The sequence below is a fragment of the Neomonachus schauinslandi genome, chromosome 9 (assembly GCF_002201575.2).
Source record: "Neomonachus schauinslandi chromosome 9, ASM220157v2, whole genome shotgun sequence".
NCBI classification, from domain to species: domain Eukaryota; kingdom Metazoa; phylum Chordata; class Mammalia; order Carnivora; family Phocidae; genus Neomonachus; species Neomonachus schauinslandi.
Window position 1 is genome coordinate 24,085,324 of NC_058411.1, and position 15,729 is coordinate 24,101,052.

The 15,729-nt window shown below is 38.6% G+C and overlaps 2 protein-coding genes across 3 annotated transcripts in view; one reads left to right on the forward strand and one right to left on the reverse strand.

Moving 5' to 3' along the window:
• Positions 1-8,183, forward strand: part of SNW1 (SNW domain containing 1) — a 33,341-nt gene extending 25,158 nt beyond the window's left edge. Inside the window, exons 10-14 of one of the 2 annotated variants that reach the window (XM_021679604.1) lie at positions 353-494; positions 3,492-3,588; positions 5,280-5,397; positions 7,255-7,418; positions 7,499-8,183. In XM_021679604.1, the coding sequence (XP_021535279.1) occupies positions 353-494; positions 3,492-3,588; positions 5,280-5,397; positions 7,255-7,418; positions 7,499-7,697 (720 nt within the window). In that variant the 3' untranslated portion in view covers positions 7,698-8,183. Of the gene's footprint in view, positions 1-352; positions 495-3,491; positions 3,589-5,279; positions 5,398-7,254 lie in introns of both variants that reach the window. The other variant, XM_021679603.2, reaches the window with a different exon arrangement.
• Positions 8,184-8,194: 11 nt separating this feature from the next.
• Positions 8,195-15,699, reverse strand: LOC110571482 (SRA stem-loop interacting RNA binding protein). The gene is made up of 4 exons (XM_021679605.2): positions 15,542-15,699; positions 12,185-12,243; positions 8,752-8,859; positions 8,195-8,297 (listed from the first exon to the last, which is right to left on the reverse strand). Exons 1-4 carry the CDS (start codon positions 15,636-15,638, stop codon positions 8,226-8,228), a joined length of 336 nt encoding a protein of 111 aa, XP_021535280.1. The 5' UTR covers positions 15,639-15,699; the 3' UTR covers positions 8,195-8,225.
• Between the last annotated feature and the right edge of the window lie 30 nt (positions 15,700-15,729).

Consider the following 15,729-nt stretch of genomic DNA (forward strand, 5'->3'; position numbering starts at 1 on the left):
CAATTCCTGCTATGTTATTGATACTGAAAATTTCTTTATTAGAGTCTTGTTTAATTTTTATTTTTTGGGTTGTTTCTGAGAAAGCATTAGTGAAACAGTGACTTGCAAGATTATAGGACTCATTATAATAAGTTTCAACCACTAAAACATTTTCCAGAGTGAAAAATCTAAGTTTGCAGTGTCTTCCAGGCGAGCTTTCTTTTAGTGGACAAGAATCTTTGTTTTAACCAGCAGTAACAAATCTGAATTATTTATACCTGCTCTTTCAAGCCAAACTTCAGTCAGGATATTGGATGATAGCTGTAACTTTTCCCCCAACCATGTCTTATTTAACATTCAACTTTACTAACAGGCTCGTGAAGCTGTAGAAATGCGTGCTCAAGTAGAGAGAAAAATGGCTCAAAAAGAAAAGGAGAAACATGAAGAGAAACTTAGAGAAATGGCCCAGAAAGCCAGGGAGAGAAGAGCTGGGATCAAAACCCATGTGGAAAAAGGTATGACATTCTCTTTCCTCAGTTGAATTTACAATATGAACAATACATATCTCATTTTAGAGACTCAACTGTTGTTTTTACCGCACACAAAACTAATACACACCTATAAAGAAAATGTAGATATTTCACAAATAATATAGAAATGAAAGAGTAACTTCTGCTCCTGAGGTGTAGCAGTAGAAAATAATATATATGTATTTTTTTAAGATTTTATTTATTTGAGAGGGAGAGAGAGAGAGTGCGTAAGAGCACAAGAGCCAGGGGAGGGAGAAGCAGACTCCCCGCTGAGCAGGGACCCTCCCTTCCCCCCCCCTCCAAGTGGGGCTGGATCCCAGGTTACTGGGATCATGACCTGAGCCGAAGGCAGACGCTTAATTACTGAGCCACCCAGGCACCCTAAGAGTATATATATATATTTAAAGAAGGGCCTTCAGTATGGGACTACAGTGGACATTTTTAAAGTTCAGAGTAATGTACTTTTAAAAATCATGTATTACTCAAGTGATGGGCTTGATTTTTCTCTCATTTTAATTTTCTTGAAACTTAGAAAAATGAGATCTCCAACTGAATAATTCAGCTTTCCCACATAGTAAAATAATCCACTTTTTCTAACTTGTAGGCTAATAAACCTATAATCATTAAATCTGCCAATATTTTCTCTCTGGCTTTATTTAGTGTTTACACTGGTTTATTAATTCATTTAGAGTGAGAAGAGTAATTCTAATTCAAGAAAGTTGTGAGGGCAGTTTGTTTCGTTAATAAATCCTAGACTAGTACAATTATTCATTCACTCAATTCATATTGAACATCTACTATATGCAAGGTTCTTTTCTAGACACAAGGATTTCTGTTAGGTTGGGGGTATAGTAGTGAACATTCTAGTGAGTGTAAACAGACCAAAAAAGTTAATTATCATTACTAGATGATTAGGGATAATAGTACAGTAATAATTGCTATGAAGAAAAATAAAACAGGAAGTGCCAGAAGGAGAGGGCGGTCAGAATGGACCTCACTTCTGAGATGGTAACGTTAGCACAGAAACTTGAAGGAAGTAAGGAAATGAGCCTTGTAGATATCTGGGGCTTTGAAGAGCATCCCAGATAGAAGGAACAGCAAGTGCAAAGGCCCTGAGTTGGGAGTATACCTGTTGTGTTAAAGGAAAAGCAGGAGCCAGTATAGCTGGATTGGAGTAAGAAAGCTGAATAGTAGATGAGGTGTCGGAGTAGTTAGAGTAAATAGGAAGAGTAGTGGCCAGATCATGTGTGGTCTTTCAGCCATTTTAGCAACATGGCTTTCACTTCAGATAACGTGGGAAGCAGTTAAGACTTGGAGTAGAGCAGCATGATCTGCCATATATGAGCAGGCTGTGAAATGGGCATGTGGAGGAGTAGGGAAACCATTTGGAGGGCTATTGCAGTAACCAGATGAGAGATGATGATGAGAGGCAGGGAAAACATGGTCAGATACAGACCATGGAGAGAGAGCTGACAAAATTTGCTTATGGATTAGGTAGTGGTATGGAAGAAAAAGAGTCAAGGATGACTCCACAGCTTTTGACATGAGCAATTGGGAGGGATTGAGTTGCCATTTACTAATAGTGGGAAGACTGCAGGGGAAGAAGTTTGGGAGGGAAAGATTAGTTTAGTTGTAGACATGTTAAGTTTAAGATGGAGGTGTCAAGCAGGCAATTGGTTATAGGAGTCCAGAGTTCAGCTATAGAGAAGTAACCAGAATTATAAGTAGTGATCCACATCCTTGAATCATTTATGAATGACTTAGTGAGGCAAGATATAAAAACCTGCCTGTTGTACATACACTTAGCCACTAAAGGTAATTAGAAGTCAGATTTCCCTATATCTAAGTCTCTACACTGGTAAGAAATTAAAAACAAAAAACACAGAATGGTTCTTGAGGAATTAGCTAAAATTCTGAAAAATGTGTTGTCAGATATTAAAAAGAAATAACGTTTATTGATTGCTTATTATAGAAGACACCACTCTGAGCACTTTACATATATTGCCTTTATAATCCTGGCTCCAGCAACCCCTTGCAGTGGTTCTAGGATTGTCACCATTTTACAGAGGAAGAGACTAAGGCTCACAGTGGTTGAGTGACCTGTATGAGGTCACATGGTTAATCTATCATAGGAACAGGATTTGAATCCAGACAGGCTGGCTCCAAAGCTGTATCCCTTCAGACTGGAGAGAGAAGAGAAAATGAAGATAGACATAAACACAGTAGGTAGAGATCAAGATACAACCAGCCCCTGTGGACCACGAGCAAAAGGTTCTTTACTCAGCCAATCTTTGAAAATATAAGGGTAAATTTACACATAATTTTTTCCTGGAAAAAAAAATTTTTTTTTAAAGATTTTATTTATTTATTTGACAGAGAGAGACACAGTGAGAGAGGGAACACAAGCAGGGGGAGTGGGAGAGGGAGAAGCAGGCCTCCCGCCGAGCAGGGAGCCCGTCGCGGGGCTCGATCCCAGGACCCTGGGATCATGACCTGAGCCGAAGGCAGACGCCTAATGACTGAGCCACCCAGGCGCCCTGCTGAAATTTGAATATGACTGTTTTGAAACACACAGAAAAGTTGAAAGAATTATACAATGAACATCCATATCTCCACCACCTAGATTCTACAATTAACTTTTTTTTAACAATTAACATTGCTTAATTTGCTTTATCATCTATCTACTGATCTTTCTATCCATCTGTCAATTCACCTTGCAATTCTGATGCATTTCAAATTAAGTTAAAGTCATCAGTATACTTTACCTCTAACCACTTGAGCTGCATGCATGATTCTGGAATTCACATTCAAAAATTAAACAAATACTATTGGATTTAAATTAATTGCAAGTGAGTTAAAAGGGCTGAATGTGACTATAAAGAAATTCATGGAATTATCTGTCATGGGTTAAAGAATATTCTCTTGTTCCAAATATGAATGGGTAATATAGTGATGAAGTAATTTTCAACTCTGTTTACACAGAGGATGGGGAAGCACGTGAGAGGGATGAAATCCGGCATGACAGGCGAAAAGAGAGACAGCACGACAGGAATCTTTCCAGGGCAGCTCCTGATAAGAGGTGGGTGCTATTTGAGAGAAATGCAAATTATGAGGAGTGGGTTTCGTGAACCTTTCTGAGAAAAGGTTTAGTCCATTGAGACCAGTTTTGCTTCTCTCCCTTTCCTCTCTAGATTGATAACTTACTAAATCAGCACTTATTTTCTTATACTAAACTACCTACTTTTTCTTAGCAGAAGAATTGACTGTCCCTAAAAGAAATCCTTTCTCATCACCTTGTAGAGTTAGCTGGACTTGTGAATGACAGGGACATAGAAAAGGGAATTCAGATCATGTTTGTGAAAAGAAGGTAGTAGATAGGACTGTTCTGGTCTGTTCTTTTCCTGTTTCAAGTGGTGAGACAAACTTATGCGCCTATTCCCCTAGACAGGGAAGAAGATTCTGTACCTTCATTGAGATCCTACGTAGATGCACAGGGCCGTCCCGAGTACAATGGGGGAGAAGAGCAGATTTTGTGAGAAGTGAAAATTGGCCTCTTCTCATGAGTAGTTCACTTAAAATTCAGAAAGACAGAGCTACCATATAAAATTACTTGGGAAAATTAACACAACACTGCTAATAAGTACAGACCTGCATGGAACAAGCAAAATACATGTATGGGGACTTGCAGTAAAGGAAGGATTGGCAAAGTTTATGCTTCACCAAAGGCTGAGCACTGAATTCTGAGTGAGGGTTAAAATATAAAACATTTTCTTTCCATATGAGCAGTTTTCCATGTGCTCTAATCACTTTGTGAGCTGATACAATCCATTTTTTCAAGTCATGTCTTAAACATGAAAAAGATGATTCCTGCTGGTGCTGCTCTTTGTTATTTAATGGCATGGCTCATCTCCCTGGATAAGTGAAGTCATGGAGAAGCAGAAAATCTGTATTTAGAGTTGTGGGTAAATGTGCAGTGTAGAAGAGAGAGGAATGAATATGAAAGTGCACAATTAATGATACTCTTGGTCTGAAATTCCTAAGCTGTAAAAATCAAGAGGACTGTAGATAAATTGGGCCCTTAAAACCAGTAAAGTGGTTATGAGAATTGATAACATAGAAAAGCTGTAAACTTGTGATTGGGTGAAAATCAGGTTGTCTATAGAAATTATTTTAAGACCTGAGTTTCTGGTAAAATAAATGGTGACGGTTACCATGGTTTCATTACAATGTAGATTGCATACGTACTGAAACAGCAGGGGAATTAAGATAATCTGAATATTGAAAATCATACTGAGTAATTCAGTCATTGACATGTTTTCCTCAAAATTCTAATAGGATAAAATTACTAAATGTGGTTTAGGTAAAGAACAGATTCTGTCTTCTTGAAAGTGATTCATATGATACATCTGATTTGCATCCAGTCCCCCCCAGTCCTCGTATAATAGCAAATACAGACCGTAGCAATTTCATATCTCAGCATGCTGTCCCTGTAAGGTGATTGCTTATATTAAAGACTTCATGTCCAGAGTCTCTTGACAGTTCTTTTCAGCTAACAGGAAGGCCTGATTGTAAAACCCTACCTGTTCTAATAACCATGTCTCTGAAATGCTGTAAGGACTGCCAACCTGATTTTGCATTATCAGGGGATATATGTTCACAAGATATGAACAGGACGTATTCGTTAACTTTGCTTCTGAGATTGGTTGTATTTAAATTGAAATTCAGCTTGTCTGTGAAGAGTTTTGTTAGTGACATTGTATTTTGAAACAGGTCGAAACTACAGAGAAATGAAAATCGAGATATCAGTGAAGTCATTGCTCTTGGTGTGCCCAATCCTCGGACGTCCAATGAAGTTCAGTATGACCAAAGGCTTTTCAACCAGTCCAAGGTACAAGGAGTTTAGAAATAGCATGTCTTAAGTGTTGATGTGAATACCAGTCCTCAGGGAAAAGAAAACTAACATATCATAGATTGATCAGCCTAAGGTGTGCTGGCATAGTGAGAGAAAAAAATTAGAAGTTGCGTGTTGTGACTTACAGAACTGTTTTATCTTATTTCATCTTATTTGATGTAAGATGAAACAACTTTGATTTTGACCTCTTAAAGTTGGCTAAGATTTAAGACACTGGTAGAAAATGAAAGATATAAGGTGACAAAACTTGGTTTTAGTATATCAGTCTTTTATTTATAAAGCCAGTGTCCTTCAAAAGTATCTCTTGGGTTTTTTGTTGATCTTTGAAAAACAAACTTAATGCTAAAGAAACATAACTTGAGATCTTTAAAAGGTGAAGCTATAAAACTAAATTTAAGTGCTACACTAGTTGTCAGGAAATGTGATTTCTAATACCTATCATTATTAACTAGCTAGGATACATTAGGCCCGAAGAAGTGCCTTTATGTGTTCATCCACCCAACAGTGATTATATACTGTGCTAAAGACAGTGAGATCAAAGATAGATATGCCTTTGCCCTCAAGGAACCTTCGAGTCTACTGGAAAAGACATATATATGTATAAATAAGGACAGGGCAGACTGCAATAAAAATATGGAAGTATAATGTTCTACTGGGATACAGAGGGGAAAAATGTATTATGACTTGGAGGATTTAAGATTTGAAGGTAGCATTTGAGTAAGCTTTTCTAGTTAATAACTTATTGAGTACTTTTTTACATTCCTGGCATTGTTCTAAGTCTTTTATTATCTCACTTAATCCTTACAAAAACCTATGAAGTCATACTATTTATTATAATCTCTATTTGTAGATGAGGAAATTGAGACACATAGAGGTTTAGCTAGAAATTGATAAAAGATTCAAACGTTTGATTTCAAAGGTTGTGTTCTTTAACACAATGCAATGGTAACTTACCAGCCTGAGCAAAGGGGTGTTAGGCATGAAAGTTCCACCTAAGTATTTATGACAGTCAGTCACCTATTAAAAGCTTAAGCTTATTTCAAAGCTGTGATAAAATTTTTTCTAAAAAAGCACATCCCTGTATTAAGGAACCATCCAAATATATGAAACAAATTTGTTCATTGTTGACTTAGGATTTTCATTAAGACCCTTATTGTCCCATGCTATAATAGTGATGTTCTCAGGGAGTTAAGGGGTATAGCATTATTATTCTAAATGCCTTGAGATACTGTCAATACAGCGTCCAACTCTTAATCTTGGGGTTGTGAGTTCAAGCCCCATGTTGGGCAAAGAACTTTACTTAATAAGTAAATAACATCAGGGCGCCTGGGTGGCTCAGTCAGTTAAGCGACTGCCTTCGGCTCAGGTCATGATCCTGGAGTCCCGGGATCGAGTCCCGTATCGGGCTCCCTGCTCGGCGGGGAGTCTGCTTCTCCCTCTGACCCTCCTCCCTCTTGTGCTCTCTGTCTCTCATTCTCTCTCGCAAATAAATAAATAAAATCTTTAAAAAAAAAAAATAAGTAAATAACATCAGATAAATACTTTATAGTTCTTTTGTCTTCTTGCCACTGTCTATACAACTGAAATTGTTAAGTACCTGCTTATACTATCCAATTTTAATGACTACTTCACTAAAGTGGTCAAACTTGTTAATTAGCACTTTAATCTAAGGACCAAAGGTGGTTAGAATAAAAGTTTATGGACTTTGTTTTTTTATGAAGATCTTTCTAATTTGCAGTTCAGATTGCTGAAAATGCGCTATAAATGATTACATGAATGTAATCAGATCCAACTTTTAATAATACATTTTTATTTAATGTCCTTTTCCCACAGGGTATGGACAGTGGTTTTGCAGGGGGAGAAGATGAAATTTACAACGTTTATGATCAAGCCTGGAGAGGTGGTAAAGATATGGCCCAGAATATTTACAGGCCCAGTAAAAATCTGGACAAGGACATGTATGGTGATGACCTAGAAGCCAGAATAAAGACCAACAGGTACCAAGGCAGACAGCTCAGTTTCACTGTTTGCACCAGTGAAAACAAAGTAGTTCATAGTCCTTTCTTTTTTTCCCTAGATTTGTTCCCGATAAGGAGTTTTCTGGTTCAGACCGTAGGCAAAGAGGCCGAGAAGGACCAGTTCAGTTTGAGGAAGATCCTTTTGGTTTGGACAAGTTTTTGGAAGAAGCCAAACAGCACGGTGGCTCTAAAAGACCCTCAGATAGCAGCCGCCCCAAGGAACATGAGCATGAAGGCAAGAAGAGGAGGAAGGAATAGATACACCTCTCTTCAAAGTGAATGAACTTTTATCCATAACCCTAATGATGCAAGTCAGATGGGCAAACACTTTGTAAATGGCCAGGATAAAAACCAAATCTGGGTGTCAGACCCCAGCACTACTTTTTATTACGGGAGTAAGGGGTGGGGGGGGATGGAAAATTCTTTGAACTATTTAGTTTTTTTTAAAGAGTGGGTTGTGTTTGTGCTTCTCCTACCTTTTGGCATTTATAGAACATACTGCCCCACACATGAAATTAAGACCACTTCCTTTTATGTGACATTAGTACTTTGGGGTTAATATTTTGTGTAAGAATGACTGCTGATGAATAAAGTTGCCCCAACCACAGGGAGTAGAAGGATGTTCACATACTGGAACTGTCCTGCCAAATGACGTTTGCCCCTATTACGCTCTGTTTTAATTTGGAGTGGGGAAAGTAAGCTCTTGCTTGGTGCAACTATTTGTTTCAAATAAAAACATTTAGAGAAAATTTTTAATTTTGTTTACTTTAATAGGTAGTAATAGTCTCAAAAATCTTTCTCTTCATCAGATGTTTGATCCCCTTGCAAAACTTTTGGTCTTTGAGCTTGAACGTGGAGCTAAAAAAAATCAAATAAGCATTGTAAGGAAAGACAGTATCTGCAAAAACTTTCAACTGAAAATTGCCACTTTAAGACTGCCTATTTATGAGGGAGTCAGCACCAGTAAGTCAAGAGGATGTTATTTGTTCCCTGGTCTTAAGACTAAATCAGTTTAACCCAAGGTTGCATAGTAAGTGGCAAAGCCAGGATTTCAACCCCAGTCTCCTTACCTTGTAAGTAGACTGCTGTTCTGTGTTAGAATATACCTTGCTAACTATTAAAGGGTCTTCCTAAACTACCCTCCCCAGACATTTTAGAACGGGCACTCTACCACCACCACCATTCTTTAACCAATATTAAGGGAACTTCAGTTACAAATCTCCCAATGTCCTTGTCATTCCATACTTCTGACCTTCTAAACTGATGATATACAGAAAGCTCATGATGTTATATACAGAAAAATAACATTTACCTTTACTCCATCAAGAATATGATTTTCTTGTTGTAGTGCATTCTGAAGTTCTTCTTCTGAAGAAAACTGAATCCAACCCATACCTCTGTGAAATCCAGTCTCTTTGTCCTAAAAATTCAAAATTTAGAAAAGATTAATCATGAACTGGAGAAAGTTTCCCTAAGCTCCAAATCAAATTACCAACTTTTTCATCTGCCAAAATGGGATAACTGACATTTTAATAAATGTCAAAAACCTTGCTTTGATACATACTTACTCTCCTAGTTACCAAAGGTTAACCCTTGTGTTAATCTTAACATTTTGCTTTTCTGCTGCTATTGGAAGAAGTAAAATACGGGTAGTGAGGTTTCTGTCATTCGAGATACAAACTACACTAACAATAATAAAGGGACTTTTTTTTTTAAATTTCATTTATTTGACAGACAGCAAGAGAGGGAACACAAGCAGCGGGAGAGAGAGAAGCAGGCTTCCCGCGGAGCAGGGAGCCCTATGCGGGACTCGATCCCAGGACCCTGGGACCATGACCTGAGCCAAAGGCAGACACTTAACAACTGAGCCACCCAGGTGCCTCAATAAAGGGACATTTTGATCACATAAAGAAACCCTCTAACTTCCTCACTTTTAGAAACTAAAAAATTAAGCCTCAAAACCTAGTTCATTTCTGGTAATTTTGGAGACCAATTACGCTCATCACCACCACTACCATTATCATTATGTAGTCCTAATGAAAAATAGAAAATATATATATATATACATTACCCTTATTTACCTAGCTCCAGACTTACAGTAACGCTACTTCCCTTTGTGCAAAAGGCAGAGTGCTTATCATCCAACCTATACACAGCACATGTGGAAAAGATTCTAGTGTGTTTGGATGCACCCTGCCCCCACCCGACCAACCCGACTACTTAAGAACGTATATAAAGATGTCTATTTACTCAGTGTACCTCATCAATCTTGTTACAAAGTTATGTTGTGCTCTGCACCACCCCCCAAACCAAATTTTTAGAAATTGCCCCCATATTTAAAAGGTGACTTTTTAAGTCTTAACCTAGACTGCAGGAAAAGTTTCTGGTAATATCCCAGTGATTCACTTCTTACCTCAGGTAGCTACAATTTCTCCTCTACTTCCATACGGCCATTTCTGTAACTAAAAGCCTTAAAAAATTTGTGTTTATGTAAAACTTAGGTACTATGTATCTAAGATACAGGAACCTGGATTTCTGGGCGCCTGGGTGGCTCAGTCAGTTAAGCATCTGCTTTTGGCTGGGATCAAGTCCCACATCGGACTCCCTGCTCAGTAGTAGCCTGCTTATCCCTCTTCCTTTGCCTGCCGTTCCCTCTGCTTGTGCGCTCTGACAAATAAATAAAATCTTAAAAAAAAAAAAAAACAACTTTTCTCCTGTTACATTTTACTTAGTTTTAGCAAGAATCAAAGTGTTCTTTTGTTTAAATCTAAGATGTTAACTCCAGGTCCTAAATAATCTTGCTTATACTTTTAAGAATGAAATGGCAACCAAGAAAAATGTGTTACTATTTTTGGAGATATTTTTAAATAGGTTCCACACCTATCTAGCGTGGAGCCCAAAGCAGGGCTTGAATTCACAACCCCTGAGATTGAAACCTGAACTGAGATCAAGAGTCAGACACTTAATGGACTTAGCCACTCAGGTGCCCCAGGAGAAATTTTTTTAATGCTTGTCAAAAAAAGAGAATTTCATCCTCTTTGTAAAATTGTAGTTTTTAAGCTTATAAACATTTTTGTGTAATAGTTGTGCCTCGTTCTTTTAATCAACTATTAAAACTCCATTGTATCAATGAATTAATACCTATTTAATCCCATTAATGAACATTTAGGTTCCTTCCAGTTATATTATTAAACAATGCTGCTTTGAACATTCTTGACCACACCATTTCTGTAGAATAAATTCCTAAAAATGGAATTGCTAGATCAAAGCAAATGCAAATTCTTAGTTTTGATTTTGCCAAAGTACCCTTCAGAAATGAAGTAAACTTCTGAACAATTTCAGTGCCAGCTTCCCTATACCCTCACTAGCACCAGAGACGAGTAATCTATTAGATCCCTGGAATGCAACTAACATGAAATCAAGAGTTAAGAATTTTAATTACTTTAGGTTAATATTTTGCCATAGCCTTTTCAGTGCCATGAGGAAAAAAGGGGCAGTTTTAGTGAAGCAGCTGAAGTGAGCTATAGTGTACTCCCAACCCACCCCCAAAAACACAGTAATTCTAGAAAGCCCCCAGACAAATACAGCCCAGGATAAAGTAGAACAAATTTAGAAACTGATTTCTAAATCTTCCTTAGAAAGCAAAGAAAATATAACAAATATAAAAACATTAAAAGAAAAAAAAAATCCTCAATTTAATAAGGATAAAGTTTAAAATAGATATTCTCTGCCAATTAGTTTGATGATAAAATCATCCTCTAGTATCAAGTCCTTATTATAATACTGGAGTAGGCAGAATAGTTCCATGATCTCCACATGTCCCACTATGTTAACCCTCTGAATAACCCCCTCCTCTTGGGTGTGTGAGGGACCTGTAACATGCTTCTAACCAAAAGAATATGGCAAAAGTGATGGGACGCTGCTCCCCTGATCAGGTTATATAGCAAAGGTGATGTGATGTCACTCCCATGACTATGTTACAAGGCAGTCTTTACAGAATGGAGAAACTCCTCTGATGACTGAAGAAGTAAGCTGCCATGCTGGGAGACAGCCTACACACCTGCCAGGTAACAAGGAACTGCAGGTCCCTACAAGCTGAAAGCCAGCAAAAAAGTAGATATCTCAGTCCTACAGTTCAAAGATGACTTCTGTCAACAACCTGAGAGAGCTTGAAAATCAGTCTTTCCCAGTTGAGCCTTTGAGCCTCTGATGAGACCAAAGCCCCAGCTCATGCCTGACTGCAGCTATGTGAGACCCTGAGCAGAGGACCCAGCAAGGCTGTGCCCAGACTTCTGATCTGCAGAAACAGTGAGTTAATATATATGTGTGTTGTTTTGAGTCATTAAGTGTGTGGTAATTTGGGGCACCTAGGTGGCTCAGTTGGTTAAGCGTCTGCCTACAGCTCTGGTCATGATCTCAGGGTCCTGCAATCAAGCCCCACATCAGGCTCTCTGCTCAGCTGGGAGTCTGCTTCTCCCTCTCATTCTCCCTCTGTGCTTTCCCTCTCTCTCTCTCAAATAAATAAAATCTTTAAAAAAAAAAAGTGTGTAGTAATTTGTTATACAGGATAAGGCTTTTTTTACTTTTTAATCACTATCACCCACAATTTTATCAATAAACACTATGAATAGCTTCACTCCATTAAAAGTCATATAAGCTGATATGCTTTAACAGTCAAGAGTTCGAGGATAAAATTAGAAGATCAATAATTAAAAGATAACATTTTTTTAAAAGATAATACTCACAAAGGGTACAGTGCACTTTCGTACATGGCCAAACTGTGCAAAGTGTTCTCTCAGCTCACCTGTATAGGAGGAGAAAACATGTTAAAAGTAGTTAATTTATTAGTTAATACATTTGGGGCACCTGGCTGGCTCAGATGGTAGAGCATGTGACTCCTGATCTCAGGGTTGAGTTCAAGCCCCACGTTGGGCATAGAGATTACTTTAAAAAAAAAAAAAAAAGTAGTTAATGTATTTTGTATCCTCCATCCTAGACTGGGGACCTAGAGTCCCCAAACTTCTTGTGAACAGGAACTACCATTTGCATTTCCTTGAAGCCTTAAGATTTAGGAAGTAGCTATGGTATTGACTACAGATCTTCCTCAAGTTATGATGGGGCTACATTGATAGAACTGTCATAAATTGAAAATATCCTAAGTTGAAAATGCATTTAATACACCTAACCTACTGAACATCATAGCTTAGCCTAGCCTACCTTAAACATGCTCAGAACACTTACATTAGCCTACAATTGGGCAAAACCATCCAACACATAGCCTATTTTATAATAAAGTACTGAATTTCTCATGTAATTTATTGACTACTGAAAATGAAAACCAGAATGGTTATATGGGGACAAAATGGCTGTAAGTCTATCAGTTGTTTACCCTCGTGATCACATGGCTGACTGGGAACTGCCCCTTGCTGATGCTGCTGCCTCGCATCACGAGAGAGTATCATACTGCCTGTCACTGGCATGGGAAAAAAATCAAAATTGAAAATTTGAAGTATACTTTCTTTAGAATGCCTATCACTTTCACACCACTGTAAAGTCAAAAAACTGTAAATCAAACCATTGTAAGTCAGGAACCATCTGTATAAAGCTGCAATGCGCCAGAGATTTGGGGAGATGATTGGGTGGGGGCATACACAAATAAATTGCTGAGTTGACTATACTCATCACTCCCAGCAGATAATGAATGTCTTCATCAGTTACTGTACTAGGTGCATGGATAATAATCCCTGTGAGAAACTCACACAGAAGACAGATCATTAAAATACAGTAAGTATGTTGCTAGCCATATTAGAGATTTTCAAATAAAAGCTCAATTTACTTCCCTTTCATAAAGTTTACACTCGGTTAAATAGGTGACACTCTAAAATTTGTTGAGATGACCCTACTTACCCTTCCTGCCTTATTACCCATTGCTGGCCCATAGTTACTCTCTAGTATGGCAACTGAAATTCTATGTATCTGTCCTGTGGATTCCCATCTTTGCCTGTCATTCTTTCCCCTTGCTATGTCAGTAATCCTATTTCTTGCTGCTTAATTGTAACTATCCTTCAGGACCCTGGCCAAATATATCCACTGAACATTATTTTATTGGGCTTCTACTGCAATACAAGGCAATGTACTAATCCCTGTGAGGCCTCAAAGATGCATAGTAGATAATCTTTAAAAACTACCTGATCTCTTCTGAACTGCAGTGCTTATACTTTCGCTGATCTATATTTTGTATTACTGGGTTATTTTCCCCTAGTTCATCTAAACCTCACTGGTTCAACAACTGCCTGTATCTGTTTTAAGTCGCCTCACCCTCACCACTACACCATAAACTCCCTGAGTGTTGAGTCCACTATGTCAACAGTAATTGAACACAGTAGGGCAATATTTGCTGAATAAATAAATGCCTAGTAATCCTTCAACAACCCACAGGGACTAAATTTCTGAAGAGCTCTAACAGTTGGTCAAACCATTCAGCAAATTCAGGACCTCATGGATCAGCATCAGGACAAACATGTTGTTTAACACTAAACAAAATAGTGTTAAATATGCATGTTTTAAACCAGGTATTAAAAATTCTAGAAAACATTCACTTCCAAAACAAAGGAGCTCTGGAAGGTAACCCTCTTCCCAATTACCTATAAGTGCTACGGGAAAACTGCTGCAAGAACAATGCCAACCACAAACAGATACTCCTGAAATATTTGCTGAATGTATCAATGAACTGAAACTGCTTCTAAGTTGTATGTTACACAGACTCTTTTTATAAAGAGTTTTAAACCAACCCATTATGGCCTGGAAACTTGCAACTGCAAGATGAAGGTGAAATCCCTGTGCCTTTACACAGTTTCACAGGGCCTAAGCATGACATTGTACTGCCTAGATCTTCATCTGCTACATATTAAGAAGGTGGGGCCCAAACCAATCTATTTCCCATTCTACTACTCACACCTGGGCCACAAAAGCTAAGAGGTAAGTAATCCCCAGTTCCATTCTTTTGTTTAAGGGAGATGACCTGATACATGAATACCTACAAAAGTGACCGTGGATTTTTAATTTTTGGTAAGCAAATGTAAAAACCTTTTTTCAAAACTGCAACTGACAAAAATCAATGTTGGTGAGAGATTTCAATACTGATTACTCCCAACCCTCTATCTCCAGCCTAGGCCTCTCCCATGATCTTCAATTATAGTAATCACAAAAACGACTATCATTTATTGAGTATTTAGTCTGTATCTAGCACAAGTCTAAGTGGTTTACATATAAACTCATTTAATCCAATCAAAAATCCTGTCAAGAAGGTATTACTGACTCCATTTCATAGACGAAACTGAGGTACAGTGGTGAGCCCTTTTCCCAAATTACCTCCCGTTAAACGGTTACACAACTACTAAATGGCCAAGGTGGAATTCTAACCTAGGCAGCATGGCTTCAAAGTGCACTTCTCAATCAATGATACACAATCTCCTCTGTTCACCTGCCTGAGGGAGACCTCACAGGTTTTTCTCAAACTCAACACATTTAAACTTTACTCATCTTCTTTAAACCTGCTTCCCCTACATTCTAACCACGATATTCACCAACGCTAAAAACCTGGAAGTCGTTCTTCCCTTTCCCTCCCGTACTCTGACCCCATTCAAGCCATCGCGAAAAACCGTTGATTTGGTTTTGTTAACATAAGTGAATCTGGCCCCCCTTTTACCACTACCCTATTTCAGGTCCTCGTCTTTGGACTAAATTATTGAAATTGCCTTTTAGCGAGTCTCCTTGCCTTCAATCTTGCCAGTTTGAATCCACCCTTCACACCACTGTCAAAATAATCCCTTCTAAATCGTAAATCTTAAATTTTCAAGGAACGAACGTTCCACCGAGTCACTCTGGAAAGGCAGGAGACCCTGAATACGTGCCGGAAGAGCTCAAGGGGCATCCCTGAACGATTCACTGAAAAAAATTTTTTATTTCTGCTCACTGGCTTGCTCAGGAGCCACAGCTCTTAATACAGCCACCACGCTGACTTAAGTATTCCGCCGAAAGCAGTGCTTTTGAGGATCGCTTGTACCTAAAACTTCCACCCCAAACACGTCTCCATCACTCACTCGAGGCCGCGGTCCAGGGAATTTTTCTGACAAAAGCCACGGGCCGGCTAATACTCGTACGCAGCGCCACAGCACCCCTCACTGCAGACGCCGCCATTTTTAGATCGAGGGGTTCTGTGACCTGTGGTCGCGACCCCGGAAGACTCTGGCGAATCTGGGGCACGCAATCTGCTTCCGGGTCAGAAGAG

Bases quoted from the DNA above. Each gene is read 5' to 3' on its own strand.
- LOC110571482 (XM_021679605.2), bottom strand. From the start codon at position 15,638: ATGGCGGCGTCTGCAGTGAGGGGTGCTGTGGCGCTGCGTACGAGTATT. The intron at 12,244-15,541 runs GTGAGTGATGGA...CCTCCTATACAG, and splicing joins TCCCTGGACCGCGGCCTCGA to GTGAGCTGAGAGAACACTTT. The intron at 8,298-8,751 runs GTAAATGTTATT...GATTTTTTTTAG, and splicing joins ATATTCTTGATGGAGTAAAG to CTCCACGTTCAAGCTCAAAG.